Consider the following 21,939-nt stretch of genomic DNA (forward strand, 5'->3'; position numbering starts at 1 on the left):
TGGGCATTAAGTACTCCTATAGCTTAAGAACTATTGGTTTTTGATTGCTGCTGGAAAAGGGAAAGTTAGTTGTTTTTTTTAATGGTGTGACACCTGATATATTGGCCATACTCCAGGGCAGGACTCACACTTAGGAGTAGTTGACCAACACAAACTGAACTGGGACTGTGTTGCAGGGGTTGGCCGCTTGTTCGTCCTGGCCACCCAGAACCGAAATAATCACACAAAAACTGTATTAATTAAATCACTGCTTGGGCCATTAGCTCTAGCTTCTTATTGGCTAACTCTTACATCTTAATTTAACCCATTTCTATTAACCTGTATATCGCCACATGGCAGTGGCTTACCAGCAAAGATCCACCTCAGGCAGTGGATCCATGATGTCTCTCTCACTCCACCCTTTTTCTTCCCAGCATACAGCCTAGATTTCCCTGCCTAGTTCTGATCTGTCCTGCCATAGCTCAAAGCAGTTCTTTATTAACCAATGAAAGCAACATGTAGACAGAAAGACCTCCTACACCAGGACTGGATGGGGGGGGGTAGAGGAGAAGAGAGATAAAGAGACAGAGAGACAGAGGCAAAGAGACAGTGACAGAGGGAGATAGACACACAGAGAGAAGTTAAGTGGTAAGGAAGGTGGGGGAGGTTCTGGGAAGAGTTGGAAGAAGATAATGAATATGCTCAAAATACACTGTAGAATGAGTTATCATATAGGGGAAACAGAAAGGGGGTTGCCTTAGGAAGTGGAAAAATGAGGTAAATACAGAAGACCGAGGAAAGAGGTTAAAAAATAACAATGAGGATGTCTAAAAAAAAAAAAAAAAGCCACAGGAAGTATTTTAAAAAACCCCAAACCTAAAACCAAGCCCATAACATACATAATTCTGTATATAAATATATAGTTCCAATGAACTTCTCTCATCTGGGCTGACAGTGCTCATCTCAAGAGCCAAAGACCACCTAAAAGAAATCCCTAATACCAGACATGAGAATCCATCTTTTGAGTTGTTGTCCAGGGCTATCCAAAGACTCCCAAAACATATAGCCTATTGCTATTGCCCTTGGTTGTCCCTAGAGGTAGATGGTAATTCGCTATTGCTGAAGACACTATGCATATCAGAGACAGGGCACAGGAAATCCTAGAACTGGAACTCCCTGAGCTGCCTCCTCCCTGTGATTGATACCAGAAGGTACCATGCAAGCTTCTGAAGGAGTCCTACCCAGACATAATGCCTCAGAACCACATCAATGACCATCATGGCACAATAACCTAAAGGGCGCAGTAGTGGCACACATACCTAGGCGGTAACCAATAGCTCTCTAATTGAACTTACGAACTTCTCAGTAAGAAGTAGACCATGCTTGGTATTGGAAAGTAATTAACTACTCAGTGCTAGTGAAGACATGGTTATTGAAGAATTTACAAGCACTAACTACTCAGCTAGCATAATACCTAACAATACATAAACATTTGTCTTTATATCTACAAGTAAGTGTAGTCTTAACCCCAAATCAAGGAAAGAGATGGAGATCATTAAAGAAAACCATAACCAAATGCAAAGATGTGAAGCCCAGTCCCCATGAAAACATCTACAAAACACTCCCTTATTTAAGGTAATGTCAGAAGCTACAACCATAAATCCTTATCAATATGACTGCCCCCAAATGAACTGAACAATGTCACCAGTGGACACGCCAAAGTAGACAAGGAAAAGTCCACGAGGTCTCAACTATACACAAAGAACTATAGAAAACTGGATAAAGCAAGAAGGTGGAAAGGTGGTCTTCACTGGGAAAACCATATCAATTGATTATCCACTGTTAAACAGTCCTAAAAACACACATATAAATAACACTGTATGGACTGAACAGGTTATATTCAGGAATACATGCATATACATATACTTATGCCATAACGATTAACAAAAAAAAAAAAAAAAGATGTCATGAGTTTGAAGGCGAGGACAGAAGAGTATGTGGTAGGTTTGAAAGGAGGAAAGGGAAGAGGAAAATATTGCAGTTATGGGAAAATATTGTAGTTATATTATAATTTCAAAAATTAAAAAAAAAAAAAGCTTCATTTTCTTCTGGAAAACACCAAATGGCGAGTGACGCCAGTGCAGTGGGAGGGCCCAGAGGACCCGGGGGCCCAGGATTAGGAGGCCATGGAGGCTTCCGCAGAGGATTCAGCAGCGATCTGAGGTGCCACGGCCATGGTCGAGGCCGCGTGGTCAAGGGTGAGGCTGCAGGGCTCGCGGAGGTAAAGCTGAAGACAAGGAGTGGATTCCCATCACCAAGCTGGGCCGCCTGGTTAAGGACATGAAAATCAAGTCTCTAGAGGAGCTCTACCTGTTCTCCCTGCCCATTAAGGAGTCTGAGATTATTGACTTTTTCCTGGGAGCTTCCCTAAAGGATGAGGTTCTGAAGATCATGCCCGGTGCAGAAGCAGACTAGGGCAGGCCAGCGGACCAGGTTCAAGGCTTTCGTGGCTATTGGGGAGTACAATCATCATGTAGGTCTCTGTGTTAAGTGCTCCAAAGAGGTAGCCACTGCCATCCGAGGGGCCATCATCTTGGCCAAGCTTTCCATTGTCCTTGTGTGGAGAGGCTACTGGGGGAACAAGATTGTCAAGCCCCACACTGTTCCCTGCAAAGTGACAGGCCGCTGTGGTTCTGTGCTGGTGCGTCTCATCCCTGCCCCCAGAGGCACTGGCATAGTCTCCGCTCCTGTGCCCAAGAAGCTGCTGATGATGGCTGGCATTGATAACTGCTACACATCAGCCAGGGGCTGCACTGCCACCCTGGGCAACTTTGCCAAGGCCACCTTTGATGCCATCTCTAAAACCTACAGCTACCTAACCCCTGTAAGGCACGAAATAATCCCACACCAGTTAGGATTTAAAGGGGTATTTATTTTGAGGGGTAAAACTCACGAAACATCAACCGTCAGGAAAGGAGCCTAGTCGCTGGAGTAGGAGCCGGAACCAAGCGCCGGAACCCCCCCCCCACTGCCCCCACCTCTAGAAAGAGACTGTGTTCACCAAGTCTCCTTATCAGGAATTCACTGACCATCTTGTGAAAACCCACACCAGAGTCTTTGTTCAGAGGACCCAGGCTCCAGCTGTGGCCACCACATAGGGTTTTTATACAAGAAAAATAAAAGTGAATTAAGTCTGTTAAAAAAAATAAAAAAAAATATTGCATAAAATTCTCAAAGGACTAATAAAAGCATTATTCTTTTAAAAATTATTACTGAGCATTAGTGTTGTGTGACAGACTTTTCCCAGGGTTATACAACACACATACACACACAAAACTGTATTCATCCAGAAAGGGAGCTTATGACACCAAAGAAGTAATAATTGCACCAGTCTCAAGATCAAGATCAAGAGTCTTTCTAGATTTTGTTCTTCTAAACATGTGACCTTTTGTTTACCTCCTGTTTACCAGGGGAGCTCATGGACCTCCTCTCCCCTCCTGGAGGAAATGTTTCAAGTTGGAGAGAATGTTGTAATGTGGAGGAACACGCTACACAACGAACGACTAAGCAATCTCATGCATCGGATAACTCTCTTGTTTTCATGATAGACAGTGACTCATGTACAGTGCCCGTGGCTCCTCGGGCAAGAGCAATGGAGAAAGGTGCAGAGAGGAGTCCTGAGTGCCCTGGGGAGGTGGCAGCAGTGAATACAGCTGTAAGGACTTTCCTTGCCTGGTGGTTCTGGTCAGGGCTCTTCACCTCTTCCCTATCCAGTTATTCATCTCAGGTCAGTTTTTAAATTCCATGTCTCATATTATCATCAAGAATATTCTAGATACTGGTGCAAAATTGGGGCTGAGATATATTCATTCTCCCTCTGACTTAAATGTTTCAGAATAACAACCATAACATCCAAACATTACCATTCTGAAGCAAGTCTACACATGCCTTCCTTACCTGTGATACCTGGCAATAACACTCGAAACATAGTTGAAAGGGTTTTTCCAGCATCTTGGCAGTTTGGAGCCAAGGGATACCAGGAAGTCACACCACACAACAAACGTCACACATGAAATTTACTGAAGAAAGGCACAGAATGACGGCTACCACTGAGACAGAAGAGAGATGGCAATGGGATGAGCAGAGGGGCGGGCGTTTACAGGGTCTTAGAACATGAGCTGGGAGCTACTGGAAAAGTACAACGTGGCCCGAAGTAATACTTGGCCATTAATGCTGAGTCAGAGGTGCAAGGATTCCCAAGTCTCCAGATCAGGGGCAGGCCAGGGGCAGGCCTGTTTCCCTATACTAACACCTTCTAAAATGGTGTATGATAGAAATCTAAGGCAGCAGGCAGCACCCAACACCTGAGAAACAGGCAGCACCCAAATCCACCATCCTTTTAGTCACTGTACTTGGGGAGAAAGCAGCAGAATCCTGTCTGAGGATATTTGTGCTTTAGTGAATTCATCTTCAGCATAGCTTTTCTATCATGCTTGCAGTTTACCATTTTAATTATCTGTCCATATGCATTTGTATCACTTACATTTTTATGTCTTGGCGCCTGAGAGATGACTCGGCAGTTAAGAGCGGCGCTGCTCTGTCAGGCGTCTTGGATAGATTCCCAGCACCCACATGGCGACTGACAACTGTGGCAGGATGAGGAAAAATCCAGAGACAGATATTGGGGTTCAACCTGAAGGGTCAGAAAAGCAAAACAGCCGGCCACTGGTTCTTACCTCTGCCTCAGTCTAAATGGTGATCCTGCTTCCAGAAATCTCAGAATGAGGCTGAGTCTGTGAGGTGTCTCCTTCAATCTTATATTCCTCTCCAGTGCTGGGAGTAAAGGCATGCACCACTACCGCCTGGTTTCTATGGCAAACTAGTGTGGCTACTGGGATTAAAGGTGTGTGTCACCACTGCCTGATCTGTAAGGCTGACCAGTGGGGCTGTTTTACTCTCTGATCTTCAGGAAAGCTTTATTTATTAAAATACAAATGAAATATCACTACAGACAACAGTCTTTAACTTCAGCTCCCGGGTTCCCAATGCCCTCTTCTGGCTTCTGCCCATCAGGCATATATGTGGTACAGACTCATATGCAGGCAAAATACCTATCTTAGAGTCATATTGCTGTGAAGAGACACCATGACTGCAGCCACTCTTATAAAGGAAAACATTTAATTACGTCTGACTTACAGTTTGGAGGTTAATTCCATTACTGTCATGGCGGGATACATGATGGTATACAGGCAGACATGGTGCTGGAGAAGGAGCTGAAAGTTCTTCATCTGGACTGTAGGCAGCAGGAAGAGACAGCCCCTAGGCCTGGCTTGAGTTTGAGCTTCTGAGACCTCAAAGCCCACCCCCATAGTGACACACTTTCTCCAAAAAAGCCATACCTACTCTAACAAGGCCACACCTTCTAATAGCATCATCCCCTGTGGACCTATGTGGGCCATGTTCAAACACCACAGTACCCATATACATAAAATAAAGATTAAGAAATACTTTTGGTGGGAATTTAAATGTGTACTCATGTCATAGATAATTTATTTTAAAGTAAGTAGGGTGTGTTATGCTTTTTTTTTCTTAGCCCTAATCATTTGCTGTTCTAGATGATGAATTCGGAAAGAATTTTTACTCTACCCACTCGTGCAAATATTTAAATTGATCCCAGAAACCTGTTTTAAATGCTATTGCTAAAACTAGACGATAAATACAAGGTTATTACTATGTGACTGGCTAAAATATAGTTAGGTTCAAAAGTCCATATTTGTACAAGTAACAGTTTGTAATCCCAACTCACTTCATTGATTATATAACCCACCTAGAAGTGAATTATGTATGTATGGTAATTATCAGGACATTTGTCATGCATTTTGAGTGCTCTATAAATACATTACATGTCTGGGAAATTTCTCAGAGCAGAGTGCTATCCCGATTAGCTTTTGAGATCAGATGAGGCCAGGTGCATTCAAACCTAACAAATTTGTTAAGCTTCTCATCTTACAAATATCAGTGTATACATCAGCTGTCCTGTGTGCGCTTCCGTGTTGAACACTTGGTCCCAGCTGATGGTGCTATTTGGGAAGATTGTGCAATTGTTAGGTGTGGAGCCTAACAGGAAGAAGTAAGTCACAGGGGGTGGGTCTTGAATTTTTATAGCCTGTCCCCATGTCCCATTCACTCTCTGCTTCCTGAGTGTGGATAAAATGGAACCAGAGCTTCCTGCTCTTACCACTATGCCTGCCTTCCACAGTGGCTGCCATGAAGAACTCTATACCCTAGGAAGAATAAGCCAAAACCACCCGTGTCCCCTAAGTTCTTTGTTAGGGTAATTTACCAAAGCCAATACAGGTACCGGCACACGGTTTAATCTTGCCTGCCAGTAACTGGCAGGTGGGATTTGACCATCCAGCAACATGGAAAAGAATTTGAAAGACTATCAGGCATAGCAGTGGGGATGGCAGTTTCTGTTTGCACCAGGGGGACTAACTTTATCTCAAGACCAACCCTGAAAGAGGCTCCAGTGAATGTCCCCAGGGGCTTAGCCTGAGTCTGTCTGTATTTCTTCTGGTGGATTCTGTAAAATTTCAAATGATAAGACTTACCTACATTTTTTTTTTCATTTTTAAAGTTTAGTTTGTATTGTGGTTAGAAAATAAATATAGCACAAATTCTATTGGTCTTAATAAAAACCCAGAGTCAGATACAGGGGTTAATGTTGAAAGATCAGAGAAGCACCCAGTCATAAGTTCTTACCTCTGCTGAATCCTTAGGCCAAAGGGGAGATCCTGTGCCTAAAAATTCTTAGACTGAATATTCTCTCGTTGAATCCTCAGACTCTCTCTCTCTCTCCAAAACTTCAGACTGAATCTGAGGTCATGTCCCCAATGTCTTATATTTCTTTTTCTACCCAGTCATATCACGCCTGTCGCCACCTCCCTAGTGCTGGGATTAAAGACATGTGATCCCAAGTGCTGGGATCACCTTTGTGTGATCTCTGTTTCTCTTTTAGACAGATTCAGTCTAGCCCAGGGTGGCCTTGAACAATACAAGTGACAGAGCACAAGACCACTGTCCCACAGCATCCTGCCCTGTTTGAGTTCCTGTCCTGACTTCCTTCAGTAGTTAAACAGCAATGTGGAAGTGTAACCTAAAGAAACCCTTTTCTCCTTAACTTCCTTTATGGTCATGCTGTTTCTTCACAGCAATAGAAATCCTAAGACAACTAATATCCTCGAATTCTTTTTAAAAAAAATCAAGCTAAGTTAACCATCACACCATCTAAGATGTATCTTTATGTTTCTGTGTGAGTGTGCACCATATGTGGGAAGTCATCTGTAGCACTCACAAGAGGGTGTCCGATCTCCTGGAAGCAGAGGCACAGGAGGTTGTAAGTCACCTGAAGTGCATGCTGGGAATCAAACTCTTAACTACTGAGGCATTTCTCCAGCCCCATTATATCACCCCCCCATTTAAAGTATTTTAATTAAAATATAAAAAAAAAAAGAAAAAGAAATAGGATTACATTTCCTTTCCTCCTCCAGCTCCTCTTAGCTGCTGTCCCTCCAACCTCTCTGTTTCCCCCAATTCTCAAACCTCCTTTCATTGTTGCTATATACATTTATATGCATGTAGGTATGTATACGTACAAGTATATATAAATACAGTCTGTTGAGTTCATTTGTGTTGTTTGTGGGTATATAGTTTCAGGACTCACCACTGTCACTACTCTGTACTGGACAACAAGGAGTCTCATCCCTGTGTGGGGCTCATTCTTCCTCCCTTAGCAGTCACTAGCTGCCTGTAATTCCTTGTCTCGGGCTGGTATCCGTCCACAGATTCTCTTCTGTCCACATTAATATGTCTGTTGATGTTGCCATTGCTGTTTCCTTTGTTCTCCGTTTTGTTTTGTTTTAGGAGAGACTGTTTCACAGCAGACTTTCTGCCATTCTGGCTCTTATAATTTTTCCACCTGTGCTTGCTAGTTCATTGTCAACTTGACAACCTATAGTCATCTGAGAGGAGAGAACCTCAGGTGGGAAGATGCTTCCGTAAGATTTGGCTATAGGGGTCTTCCTGGTGCCGTCTGGCTCAGGCAAGTGAAAGACTCATGATCCAGTCTGGGCCCTTGCACTCCGGGCTGGCTGAAGGCCTCCACAGACTCAGAGCCTCGTGACATGGGGGTGGGAAGGTGCCGTCAGAATGAACAATGGAGAAACGGGAGGGAAAAGAGAAGCGGAATAGTTCCTGTGCTGTTGTAAGAGGCAGAACTGAAGAAGTGAGGGTGATATCGGGTCCTGAACTCCAGCCAAGGGCCATGTCTGGGTCCCTGATCCTACAGCAGCCAGGATCTGTGCTGACACACCAAAGGCCACAAGGATGCCTGGGGCCTGGGCTGCCACCTGCGGCCATGTTAGTATCTAAGGGCTGTGCTGCTACCGGGGCCAGGCTGATTATGAGTGGCTTGTGCTGCCATCTAGGGCCTTGATGATATCAAGACCCAAGCTGCTGCCAATGGCCATGTCTGGGTCCGTGACTCTATTGCAGGCAAGGTCTGTATTGATGTATGTGCCTCCTGTTACCACCAAAGGCTGTGCAAATACCTGGGGTCTGGGCAATCACCTGAGGCTAGGTGGGTGTCTGAGGATCACATTGCAGCCAGGGCCATACACATTTCAGTGGCCTGGGCTGCTGCAAGATGCCATGGTGACATCCAGGCCTGGACTGCAACTGAGGGCCATGTCTGGGTCCATGGCCCCTACCACAGCCAGGGTCTGTGTTGATGTCTATGATTCATGCTGCCACCAAAAGCCACACAGAAGCCCAGGATCTAGGCCATAACCTGTGGCCATGTTGGTGTCCAAGGACCATGCCACCACCAGAGCCATGCTGATCTGAGTGGCTTGTACTGCCACCAGGGGCTACAGTGCTGTCTGGGCCTGGGCTACTGCCAAAGGTCAAGTCTGTGGCCTTACCATAGCCAGGGTCTGTGGCTCCTGATACCATCGAAGGTTTTGGCCAGTCACCTGAAATCATGTTGTTGTTCAAAAGCCACGCTGCTGCTGAGGCCATACTGATCTAGGTGTCCTGCACTGCCACTGGGGTCATGGTGACATCTGGGCCTGAGCTGCTGCCAAGGTCTGTAGCTGGGTCCATGGTTCTGCTGCAGCTGTGGTCTGTGTTGATGCCCATGGCCTCTGTTACCACAGGGCGTCATAGGAAGCATGCATGTTGAAATTGGAGGACCATGCTGAGCCTGCCCCACCCTTCACTGGCCCTGGGATACCCGGCCTTTTCCCTCACTGGACACCACAGTGGGAGGCTGGCCCTGCCTTTCATGGGGAAGTTCCCTCTCCACCTCAGCACTCTGGGGAGTTGGCCTCGCCCCTTACCGTGTGAGAGCTGACCCCTGATGACAGGGGCCTGGGAGAGCTGGTTCCACCCCTTACCTGAGTGGGGCAGTTTTAGTATCCCAGAATGACCAGCTCGGCTACCACCTGGGCCTCAGGTGAGGGCCCACCCTAATATCTCCCCCATCGATGACCTGCTGTAGCTTGTGAGGGGAGCGGCCCTGTGGAACAACAGCTGATAGCCGCGTGATCCCCATGACTCAGGGCAACAGCCAGATATCCGAGAGGAGTTTCAGTGAGGGTCTGGTGATGACGTGTGCCAGAGAGGCCAGAGGCCCTGAACCATTGCTAATGATGCATAGCAATGAACATTTGTGGGTGGGCCGATTGGACAAAAGAGAATATATACTGCGTGACATTCTGCAGCTCCCGATGACACAGAATGAATAAAGACGTGTTGGAGAGATGGTGTAAGGTCTCTTTTTTTTGGTTTATTTTGTTTTGAATTAAATTTGGGGACATTCTTTTGGGAGAGATGCTGCTGGGGTGAGGGGTGGATATGGAGGGACTGGGAGGTGAGTGGGATTGGGGTGTAATGTGAAATTTCCATAGAATCAATAAATATATATATTGTATATATATGTATATGTATATATGTGTGTGTATATACAGATCTGGCTGTAGGCAAGCCTGTAAGGCATTTTTTATTGTTGAATTTTTATTTAATTTTTTATTCATTTTACATACCAACCAGTTTCCCTTCCCACCTCTCCCAACTACTCCTTTAAAAGGGTAAGGCCTCCCATGGAGAGTAAACAAAGCAAGCCAGGTAGATTAAGTTGATGCAGGATCAAGCCCCTCCTCCCTGCATCAAGGTGGAGTAAGACATCCTAAAGTAGCAAACGGGCTCCAAAAAGCCAGCTCATAAACCAGGGATAGCTCCTGGTCCCACAGCCAGGGGCCCCTCAAACAGAGCAAGCTATACAACTGTTTCCCACATGCAAGGGGCCTAGTTTGGTCCCTTGCAGGCTCCACAGCTGTTGGTCTAGAGTTCATGAGTTTTTACAAGCGTGGCTCAGTTGTCTCTGCAGATTTCCCCATGATCTTTTTTTTTTTGTTTTTTTGTTTTTCGAGACAGGGTTTCTCTGTGGTTTTGGAGCCTGTCCTGGAACTAGCTCTTGTAGACCAGGCTGGACTTGAACTCACAGAGATTCGCCTGCCTCTGCCTCCCGAGTGCTGGGATTAAAGGCGTGTGCCACCAACGCCCGGCAAGGCCCCCATCGTGATCTTGACCCCTCCTTGCTCATATAATCCCTCCATCCTTCGACTGGACTCCCAGAGCTCAGCCTGGTGCTTGGCTGTGGAAATTTGCATCTGTTTCCATCAGTTACTGGATAAAGGCTCTATGATGACAGTTAGGGTAGTCAACAATCTGATTAGAGGGGAGGGCCAGTTCAGGCACCTTCTTCACTACTGCTACAAGTCTTAGCTTGGGTCATCCTTGTGGATTCCTAGGAATTTTCCTAGCCCCAGGTTTCCCCCTAACCCCTTAAAGACTCCCTTTATCCAGCTCTCATTGCTCTCCCACTGTCCTTCCTGCAGCTCAACCATTCCATTCCCTCATGTTCTCATCTCCATTGCCTCCCCTCAACCTTCCCCACCCCCAGTTTACTCAGGAGATCTCATCCATTTCCCCTTCCCAGGGATATCAATGCATGCCCTTCTTAGGGTCCCCCTTGATACCTAGCGTCTCTGGGGCTGTGGGTTGTAGTCTGGTTATCCTTTGCTTTGCATCTAGTATCCACTTATGAGTAATACTGTGTTTGTCTTTTCCAGTCTGGGTTACCTCACTTAGGATGATTTTTTTTTTCTAGTTCCATCCATTTGCCTGTAAACGTCATGATGTTATTGGTTTTATAATCTAAATAGGAAGTACTCCATTGTGTAAATGTATCACACTTTCTTTATCCATTCTTCGGTTGAGGAACATCTAGGTTCTGGCTATTATGAATAATGCTGCTAGGAACATAGTTGAGTAGGTGTCTTTGTGGTAGGATTGAGCATCCTTTGGGTATATGCTCAAGAATGGTATTGTTGGGTCTCGAGGTAAGTAATTCCCGATTTTCTGAAAAGCTGCCACGCTGATTTGCAAAGTGGCTGTACAAGTTTGCATTCCTACCAGCATTGGAGGAGTGTTCTGCTTACTCCACATCCTGTCTAACATAAGCTGCCACTTGTGTTTTTGATCTTAGCAATTAAGACTGGTGTAAGACTCGGTGTCATTTTGGTTTGCATTTCCCTGGTGACTAAGGATATTGGGGGAATTCCTTCAATGTCTTTTAGCCAATTGAGATCTTTCCTTTGAGAATTCTGTTTAGATCTGTACCCATTTTTAAATTGGATTGCTTGGTATTTCGATGTCTAGTTTCTTAAGTTCTTTTTCAGTTCCCTGTTTGCAGGGTTCTCCAGCAGATAGGGCTGAGCGGGATAGTGAATGTCGAGGACCCATATTCTTCACCCCCTCCAGAAACACACTGGAGAGTCAGGATCTCGTTTCATTGCTTCAGGCAGGAATTTATATAGGGCTGAGATAGGAGGTGGGAGTCTTGGGATGGGGTGAGGTGGAGAAAGGAATAAGGGCCAATAATGTCCTGCCACATTACTGGTGATTGGGCAGAGGCGGGTTTAGGTAGGGCTGTGCTGAGTCACCCATATGTGGAAGTTCTGGCCAGAGACTGGTAGTCAAACTCGAGTTAGGCTCAGGAAGTTACACTGTGCCTCATGAGGCCAACACCTGATGAATTCTGTGAAACAGGACTGTAACTACAGCTCTATTTCTTTCCATGACTATTCAGATTAAACTGACTGATGTGCAACTTTTTTGTTGGCTGCTGGATTCGTCCATTTGGGCTGTTATAACAAAATACTGCACATGAGAACACAAATAAAAGTGTATTGCTCATAGTTTTGGAGAGGTGAAGACCAATATCAAGATTCTTGTTGCTTCATAAAATGGAGTCTTCTAGCCATGTTCTCACAGGGTTGAAGGGGGCATTTAGAGCCCTTTGGGGTGTCTAAGGACCTTCATGACCTAACATCTCTTCATTCCTTGATACCACTGAACAATGAATTAACTTTCTACACGTGCATTTTGGGAGGACTCATTTTCAAAATTTAACAGTTGTTCTTAAGACTAATGCATATGTTGGACAACTCAAAATCTAATAACTGGAAACCCCAGTTTGTTCTATTCTGGGTACTTCATGAACACAAATACTATTTTTTACTCTGTAACTCTACCAAATTAACAAGATACAAATTGAAAAAAAAGAATAGGGTTCTGGCAAACAGTAAGATACCAACATGAACAACTGGCTAATGTGAAGAGACCGAACATACTGGAAAAGATGAATTTTTGGTTTCTGTCACACCAGGGCACCATTATAACCTTTATTGAATTTGTTGACAATTTCATACACATAAAGTACGTTCTGATCACTGTACCCCCAACTTCTCCAATCTGCCTCTCATCACCTTTCGCTCCACTCCTATAAAACTATGGCCTCCTTTTTGGTCTGAGAGCCAGGATTTAATCAGAATCATCAATATGATGATGAGCTTTGAGATATTCAACTGGGTCAGGCTCAAGGTACTGAGAAGTGACAGTTGAACGTTCAGCCCCAAAGAGAACACTTACATCACACATCACTATCTCTAAGGCTCAGGGATAATTGTGTTAGAAGGGTGGGGAAATGTGGACCAACACAAGACTGGACCCATCAACAGTCAGCTATGGATTGGTGAGAGATCAAAGGGGCTCTATGCCTCTCCACTGAAGTATCCACCATAATCTCTTGTCATGAATTGAATTGTCACCGAGAGCAGGCACATCCTGGACTGCCTCCAAGCCTATTGTTGAGACTCTGGTTCCTACTCAATCACTGTCTTCAAATATGTAAGAGAGACAGGAGAAAAAGTGGTTAATGCTCACTGCATACTGCACAGGGCAGCTTCTGAAAGCAGTTTACCCTTTTCTTCTTTAGCTTAACAACAAAAGAGGCCAAACAAAACATGCCAAAACCAAAGAGTTTTTCTTAAAGAATTACTTAAGATCTGGCTCATACGTAAAAATGACAGAAGTGAGGCCTGTGATTAACATTTGGTGAAGGTTGAGGATAGAGACTTTCCCTGTATCAAAGGGATAGACAACCAACTAAATGAAGCTGAAGATACATGTGACAGGCCATGTCTGACCGCCTGAGTCTGATCCCTGGAATCCACATGATAGGAGAACTGGCTCTTCTCTGACTCTACATGCTTGCTGTGGCATGTGTGCACCTGCACACACACTAAAGTCTACATGCATGTGCGTGGAGGTGAATGTATAAACACACAAATGACATTCTGATGATCCACTATGGGCACAAGAGGCCAACAAGGCCTTCAAGAAGGAGGGTTTTTTCTTTTTTAAAAATAATGATCAAAACCTATAACCAAAGGATTAAGAACAGTTTTAAACATCAGAGTTTGAAAAGGAAGAAAATGCTTCATCCATTTATTGCAGGACAATATTAGTAGGCACAAAACTCAAAATCAGGGAATATATAAAATAACTCATTGAGTTTTTATTACTTAATACTTAAGCCATTTTCTTTTTCAGAATTCCTGTTTTTCCAATTTTTCATTATCTACTTGGAAGACAGAATATGTACATAGCTTTATGTTGTACATTATGACAAATGGTTCTTGGGTAACACAGACTCCAGGTGGCCTGAAAATGCACAGGATGAACTATTTACTCTGGGCACACCTGATCAGGGTTCTGGAACCAGTGATTCCAGCTGGAAATGGAAGGACGGCTGAAATATGATCAGGCTGAAATTTCATAGACTTGCACAATTATTTATGAAGTACAAAAAGTACCGCTTCTGCGTTAGTCACTGTGTCAAGAATCTATGGATACAGCCGGGCGGTGGTGGCGCACGCCTTTAATCCCAGCACTCGGGAGGCAGAGGCAGGTGGATCTCTGTGAGTTTGAGACCAGCCTGGTCTACAGAGCTAGTTCCAGGACAGGAACCAAAAAAGCTACGGAGAAACCCTGTCTCAGGGCAAAAAAAAAAAAAAAAAAAAGAGAGAGAGAGAGAGAATCTATGGATATGAAAGTGAAGATAGCCACACCAAAGGACAATGAAACAGGAAAGTGTAACAGTGTGACAAGAGAAGGAAGTGTTTGGGAAGGACAGAGGATGGGCTGTCAGAGAGTGAGCAGATTAGATAAAGGGGAAGGTAGAACAAAGGAGGGGGGGATGGTGTCAAAACCTGAATAGAATCTAAAAATAGAAGCTAAAGAATGGAGAACAGGTATAGCTGTGATGCTTAACGTTAGTTGTCAATTGATGAGATCTAGAGTCGCCCAGGAGATGAACTCTGGGCATGTTAAAGATTATACTGATTGGGTTTACAGAGGCGGGAAGACACACTCACTGTGTGTGTGTGTGTGTGGGGGGGGCATCCTTATGCTGGGATCCCGGACTGTGTAAAAATGATAAAGTGAGCAAACTCTCCACTCTTCATTGTAGATGCAATTGTGTGCCGGAATGACGTAACAAAGAGCAAGGAATAGTTGAGATAAAAGCACAATGGATCAAGTAATAAATGTCCTTGATGAAGTCCGAGGGCTAGAATCTGTCTAAAGGACAACCAGACAGAAATGGTTCAGGTGGAGGTTTCCCAAATGGAGTTTCTATACTAATAGCAATAGCCAAGACCCAACCCAAGAGCAGGAGCATACTTTGGTCATTTGAGAAGTCTGCAAACACATGTTTATTGAAACACTATTCAGAACGGCCAAAATCAGGAATCAGCCAACATGTGCATCAACAATGATGGATAAAGGAATTGGTATGCATACACATTGGGATTTTACTTAGTCAGAAAAAAGAGAAGAATTATCTCAACCTGTAGGAAAATGGATGGAGCTGGAGAGCACCATGCTAAGACAGACAGACTTAGAAAGGCAAACACATTTCTCTCATATACAGAATATAGATTAGATGACATTAAAGTACGGGGAGCATTATTTGGGAGGTGGAGCACAAGAGAATATAACGTGGGATAAATGACGATGCATATGATATGTATATAAAAATGACAGAATAAAACCCATTGTTTTGTATTGAATACACCCGAAAAGACAATACAAATGTATTTTCAGCGACACTTAAGTAGCTAAGAAGGTAGATAGTGTAAGTTTATATGCAATTCCAATCGCAGAGAAGGATTCAGGAAGAAGCAGCCTGCTTATGACGATGCTGGAAAAGGCCACTGAGGAAAAGCACTCTTCCACACCAGAGGCGACAAGAAAAACGTCCACTCCCCAACTCGACAACCGGGCACACCCCAGGGAAGTAAAAACTACCAAGAGCCCGGTCAGGACCCGCGAAGTTTCTATGCATTGTTAATAACCAGAGCAGGAAGCTCCGCAACATGGGCCCGAAGTTACAATGGCACTTACCAGGGGCTCAACATGACGGCTAGAGCAACTGGTTCATTTATACCTTACAATCAGCTGCATACTTTCCTGAAGTCAGCGTCAGACACAAGCACACTCACTTTAAAAGAGCCGCAGGGCACCTGTAACAGCGGTAACTTGAGGAAAACACTATGATTGCCCATGTATCCTACAACAAAACACTTGGCTTCCAGTTCCTTCCTTTTTTTCAAAATACAGCACTGCCAACTGATAATGTGTCAACTCTCAAAACGGAGTAGAAAGAAACGGCAGTGTAAAAATGATCTGACATACGGCAATGAGGCACACGAGCCATCCTTGAAGCAGTTTGCCTTTGACATACCGTAGCAGTGAATACCAGCCTCCTCAGTCACAGTCCCGAGTGGTTGTATCTGTGGTGATCTTAAACAAAGACCTATGTTTCTCACACAGCAAGTTTTGGTTTCTTTGTATTTTTTTTTGAGTGCAGGCATGCAGGAGTGTGCGTGCTATCTGGATTGTAGATCCTACATTCACACGGCGCTTCTTTTGTAAACATCTTTTGTTTCCCCACCAAGAGTTTCAAAGAGTTTGATTTCTCTAAGTCCACTTTAAGTGTTACAACTTTATTATTTGATTATACTCACTTTTAAAAAAAGTAGAGAAAAAGATCAAAAGAAAGTAAGAATTATCCAGCATCTCTTCACAAATACAGTAGCAGGATTATATATATTCCCTTGTAGTCTTTTTTTGTACATTTACACACCATTTAAAACAAAAAACCGTATCACAAATGTTTATACCTTTCCCCCTCATTTTACAGTATGAAGTGACCATTTCTTTATGAGAAAATATGATTTCTACTTGATTGCTTCATAGCTTAAGTATAACAGGAACATGGTACATCTAATTTTTCCATATTGTTTAGAATATTTTGCCTTCTTTACATGATTCTTTGAATGAATCTCCCATAACTTCTTAAAGAGAAATCCCAGCATACCAAAGTGCATTCAGTATTTTTAAGCCCGAGATGCAATGTACCGAACTGCCTCCCAGAAGGATGGTGCCAATTTACAACCAGTCCCATTCCAAGCTCACAGTCATCAGCAGTGTGGGGAAAAGGACATCCTCGCCAGTCTTCATGGTTGCCAGTGTAGTAGGAGAAATGATTGACAAGGTTTTTGGCTTTGTTCCCTTACATTTCTGCAGGCTGTTGTTAAGGAGTCCATATCTCAGTGGAGTCTTTGAGATACATGTCTCTTTCTTACCACATGCTCTTCTTTCCCGGAAAAGGAACGAAGGCCACGTATCGTTCCCATTTTTTGTTTAAGCAAAATCTCCCAAAGACTAGAAGTAGTAAGTCTCCTCGTGGTGGCCATGCCGTTTCAATGTCTTGGTGGTAAAACAGAACACTGGACCATGTTCTGAAAGGAAGAAAGTCAGCAGAGATGATGAGCTACAGGCAGTAGAGATCATGCCAATTACCAAGGCTTCCTAACAAGTCAAAACAATAAGAAGAAAAAGCACTGAGATTCTCCAAGTGAAAACAACAACGAGAAGGAGCCTTGAGATTCGGAGTTTAGTAAGGATTCACAGGACACATACTTCTTAAACTCTCCAGGTAATTTCCATGCTCACCAAAATTTAAAAACCACTAACTGGGGAGGGCGGAATGGCTGAGGGGGTAAAGGTCTTTGCCACCAAGCCTGCAAGCTTGACTTCAATCACTGGGACCCATGTGGTGGAAAGATAATCAGCTCCTACAAGATGGCCTTGAGCCTCCATGCGCTCACCGTGGCAAGTGTACCTCTGACTACACACACGCATAAATAAATTTTTAGAAAAGTCGTTAACAAAACAAAACAGCAACAACGCTAACCAGATATGGGACTTGAGCAGTGACTCTCAATTCTTGGCTCTTCCTTTTCTTGCTGACAGGTGAGGTCAGTACTGCACATCTCAAGAGACGGCTCTGAGAATCACACATGTCCCTCCACTGCATTGGGCATCAGGACACTGTATACACCTCTCCCAGCTTCAGCTGTTATTCAGGCAAGCCCACTCCTTATCCTTATGCCACTGCGAAGTCAGTGAAGCTTTAATGTGTCTCAGCTGGCAACACGATGGGCTCTTCAGCATCACTGGGAGTCTCTGGGTATTTTTCTGAGTTTTGTCTCTTTTGCAGATAGGATTTCACTGTCACCCTGGGTGGCCTGAAACTCACTATGTAGACCAGGTTGGCCCTGAACTCACAGAGCTTTCTCTTCCTCTGCCTCCCAACTGCTGGCATTAAAGGCATGTACTGCCACGCCCTACAGCTGAGTTTTATTCTAATCTAGAGCTTGACACACAATGAGTAAACTGACTGATGTTTCTGACATGAACTAGTAAGGGAAAGGTACACATTTCAGATATGATTCAGGGTAAGAATCATTAGTACTGGGTTCCTCACTATTCCAGAATGGAGACCACAGCACTCGATTTTGTCCACAGGCAATTCTTCAGTTATTCAGCTCTCGTCCGACACCTAATGAACGCCACACCTATTAACCCACTTTAAGTGCGCATTCACAAAACCACACACCTTCATCTTCGGAAGATCACTGATTTTTACTGTCCAAGCCTGCCTCAGGTTTCTTTTTAAGGAAGGTTCACGACTGGATATCATGTGAGTTCAACACTGAATCAGAACTGGCCACGGAGGAACCCAGTCAGGTGGCTAGAACCAGGTTGGTCTGTTAGAACCTGTGTAGTTCAAACCACCAGCTTGTAACTGGTAGATTGTTTTTTATCTTGTGCCTCTCCCCACCCCCGTTAGAATAGTCACAAGATCTTTTTTTTTCACGTCAACTGTGGCAGAACACTTTCTGGGAGGAAAATTTATGTAGTCATTAGATAAACATTTATCTCCCAGGTATCCAGTGTTGAAACTAGCGGGGGCGTCTCCTCTCAGGGAAGACACTATGAATTAGAACATTCTTGACTTTCCCATCCCTAACGTCTGAGACCCTACGGTCACAGTAGGTCATAGTAGCATGCTGCAACCTGTTTGTATCAGTTCACAGGTGCCACTTTCCAGCTGCAGGGTGGCTTCATGTTGGCTGCCCTGACGCCTTCCATGCAAGACAGAAAACACTTATAAAAATGTCACCTTTCAAGCTTCCTGGTCAGTTTAAATGACATCCTTGATGAGCTCGGAATCTACCACTTGTCGCCTGCTTATCACAATTAATTGTCTTGGTTGTAACATCATTGTTATTGATATAGAAGTACTGGCTGCAAAGGCCTGTCTACACTCGGTACAAACCTACCTAAGAGTAACACACTGAAAAACACCGGAAACCATATACAGCGAGCACACTAGCCTTCTGAACCAAGACATAAAGATAACACCAGGACCGTGTAGAGAACCCGGGATACTAGGTAACAAAACTCTCACCCCAGGTTCAGGCTTTCAGGTGAAGGACAGGGAACAGGTACTGACTGAAGGCGTGAAAGTCTGCCGAAAACAGAACAAGCTGTCTTGTGTAAACTACGCGAGGAGACGGACCAAATTCAAAGTGAAAGCCAGGGGAAAGATGGTTAGAGCCACAGATTGTCTGCTTACAGGCCTAAGGCCACTGACTTACCTTCAGATTTCGCAGCGTTTCTGACCACTCCATAGACCCTATCTGTGGAATCGTAGTAAGCAGTAAGCTCTTGGCTTTGTTGGCATTTTCTTTCATGGTCTTTAAAACCCCATCCACTGACACCTTGAGGAAGAAGAACACGGGATTTAACTGGCACGAACTGCTTCTTGCAGAATAACCTACCCTGTTTCGCTGTATGGTATCAATGTTTATATCCCTTCCGAATTCATCTTTAGGAACTTAGTCCTTGGTTGTAACATCATTGTTATCTGTGTGAGTGTCAGGAAGGGGGACTTGGGAGCTGAATAGGTCAGGGAGTGCTCTGAGGAATGGGGTCTGGTACCCCAGTGAGCCCCACAGGCCCATATATTAGAATGTTTGGTTCCCAGTTGGAAGTATTTGGGTTAGAATAGGTGTGGCCTTGCTGAGGAAGGCGTGGCCGACACTGGGGGCACTGCAGCTCTCTGCCTCACTCTTGCAAACCAGGATGGATGTTCTCAGCCCCTCTTCCAGTGCCTGCCTTCCTGGGACTCACCCTCTCAGCTGTATAAACTCTTGTTTATTATGCAGCTTGTGAAAGTATCTAAGACGTGCCTTGCGTCTACTTTTAATGGGATTTTCTTATAGCTGCCTAAACAGACAAAAGAACCTGTGTTGTAAAGTCTGCTTACTCCAAATGCTACTCCCCAACTCCCCGCCGGCCCAAACAACATTCTCCACCTTAGGGGAAAGGCCTTCCAGCTGCTCAACTCTATTTCTGGAAAGCTGAGAAAATGTCACATATGCCAAGCAGCAGCCACCAACACCACCCTTCCTGGTCCACAGAAAAATAAATTCCAGCCTAACACTTGCTATACTGGATAACCAAACAGGAGCTAAATATTCTAAAAGCACTTTTTAACAAAAAAAAAAAAAAAAAAAAAAAAAAAAAAAAAAAAAAAAAAAGAATCAAAGTACCATCACTGGCATGACTCCTAGTTAGTGGACTGGAAGTTAACACTACCACCTAAACCCAAGAGGTCAAAAACTAAACAAACCAGGACAAACCACCTCGGAAAATTGTTTCCTGTAACAAAACACCCTTCTATATACGTAGACCCAGCTTCCAATATGGAAGACAGACACACCTGCTATCAAGATGAAGTCTTAGAAACCCAGAGTGTGGGAGACCCAACAGGATGAGGCCTTGGCCTCGGTCTTCTTTTTCCCTGTTCTGTTTAGTCGTTTTAATTTAAAATTTTTATTTTTCAAGGTGGGCCCTCACCATGTAGCCCACACTGGTTTCAAACTCAGGATTCTCCTGCTTCTGCCCCACCAGGTGCTGCTATTCACATGGACCAACTATGCTTGGCATCTTAGTCTCTTTACAAGAAAAAAGAATTACTTTGGGTTCTAGGGATGTATCTCAGTGGTAGAATGCTAACCCGGAGTAAATCGGATCCTGAACTGGATTTCAGAAACGTGTGTGTGTTGTATATGTATGAGCATGCTGCTTATGATATTTAACTAGGAACCACAATTCTGCTTGAGCATATTAAATAACATAATTATAATTTAAGTAGCCTACAACTACTTCCTACAACGTTTCTGGATTACAACTATGGAAGTACAGATGAACATTACTGGGCATAAGCTGGCATGACGACTGGAGAGTGGCTGGGCTCCTGCGTGCTCATGCTAACATCTACCTCTGTGTATGAACGACTGACTCACATGGGAAGCTGACCCTCAGGCCCAGAGTCCCTCCCTGCCTTGCTTTCTTCCACTTACAAGAAAGCCAAGATCCAGGGACACATGACTCTCCACCTTGTGTCTCCTCATCCAGATGGCTTCTACGAACATGGGAGAAGATGAGGGGCCCGACAGCAGAAGCCCTGCTACAGCATGGCACACACAAAGCATGCGTTTAAGCTGAGTCTTTAAACGCAGGGGCTTAGGGCTGCTGGAGACTGACCTTTTATTTCCACGAAAATTTCCAAACTCTGACCTCTTTTTTTTTGTTCCCGTTGTTAACTTTAATTCAAAATACTCTTCCTACTACTGACCCAGTGGTGACTCACAGAAACAGCCTAAAAGGCGGAGCTCAAACCTAAAAGGCTATTATAGTACTTTCTTTGCCCTCACTCCATGCAGTTACTGGTAATAACAAACAAGGTACTTTCTTTGCACTCACTCCATGCAGTCATCGGTTACACTCCCTTGAGTCAGCACTACCCCACTTCTAATCTGAATGGCATGCCCACAGGCTCACGTTTTGGGAGATCATGGGTTCTTTAAGTGATGAGTTGTGGTGGCCTCCAATCATAAAGCTAGTTTGTGCTACTTCATAACTGTAATTTGCTACCATTATGAATCACTATGCAAATATCTGGTCTTAGGCAACCCTGGTGAAAAGACAGTTTACCTCCCAAAGAGGTCGCAAACTAGTGCTTTGGAAGGTTGGGCCTGATGGGCTACTGTAGGTACCTGGGATACCAGCCTTGGA

General features: G+C 44.3%; 1 protein-coding gene and 1 pseudogene across 1 annotated transcript in view; one reads left to right on the top strand and one right to left on the bottom strand.

The window, feature by feature from the left end:
• The first annotated feature begins 2,304 nt into the window (after positions 1 to 2,304).
• On the top strand, positions 2,305 to 3,137 carry LOC130884093 (40S ribosomal protein S2-like; annotated as a pseudogene).
• Positions 3,138 to 14,482: 11,345 nt separating this feature from the next.
• Mtap (methylthioadenosine phosphorylase) overlaps positions 14,483 to 21,939 on the bottom strand; it is a 42,097-nt gene continuing 34,640 nt past the window's right edge. The window contains exons 7-8 of the mRNA XM_057785493.1: positions 19,455 to 19,577; positions 14,483 to 17,249 (exon numbers count right to left, since the gene is read on the bottom strand). Coding sequence (XP_057641476.1) covers positions 17,211 to 17,249; positions 19,455 to 19,577 — 162 coding nt within the window. The 3' untranslated portion in view covers positions 14,483 to 17,210. The remainder of the gene's footprint in view (positions 17,250 to 19,454; positions 19,578 to 21,939) is intronic.

The sequence above is a fragment of the Chionomys nivalis genome, chromosome 11 (genome assembly GCF_950005125.1).
Source record: "Chionomys nivalis chromosome 11, mChiNiv1.1, whole genome shotgun sequence".
NCBI classification, from domain to species: domain Eukaryota; kingdom Metazoa; phylum Chordata; class Mammalia; order Rodentia; family Cricetidae; genus Chionomys; species Chionomys nivalis.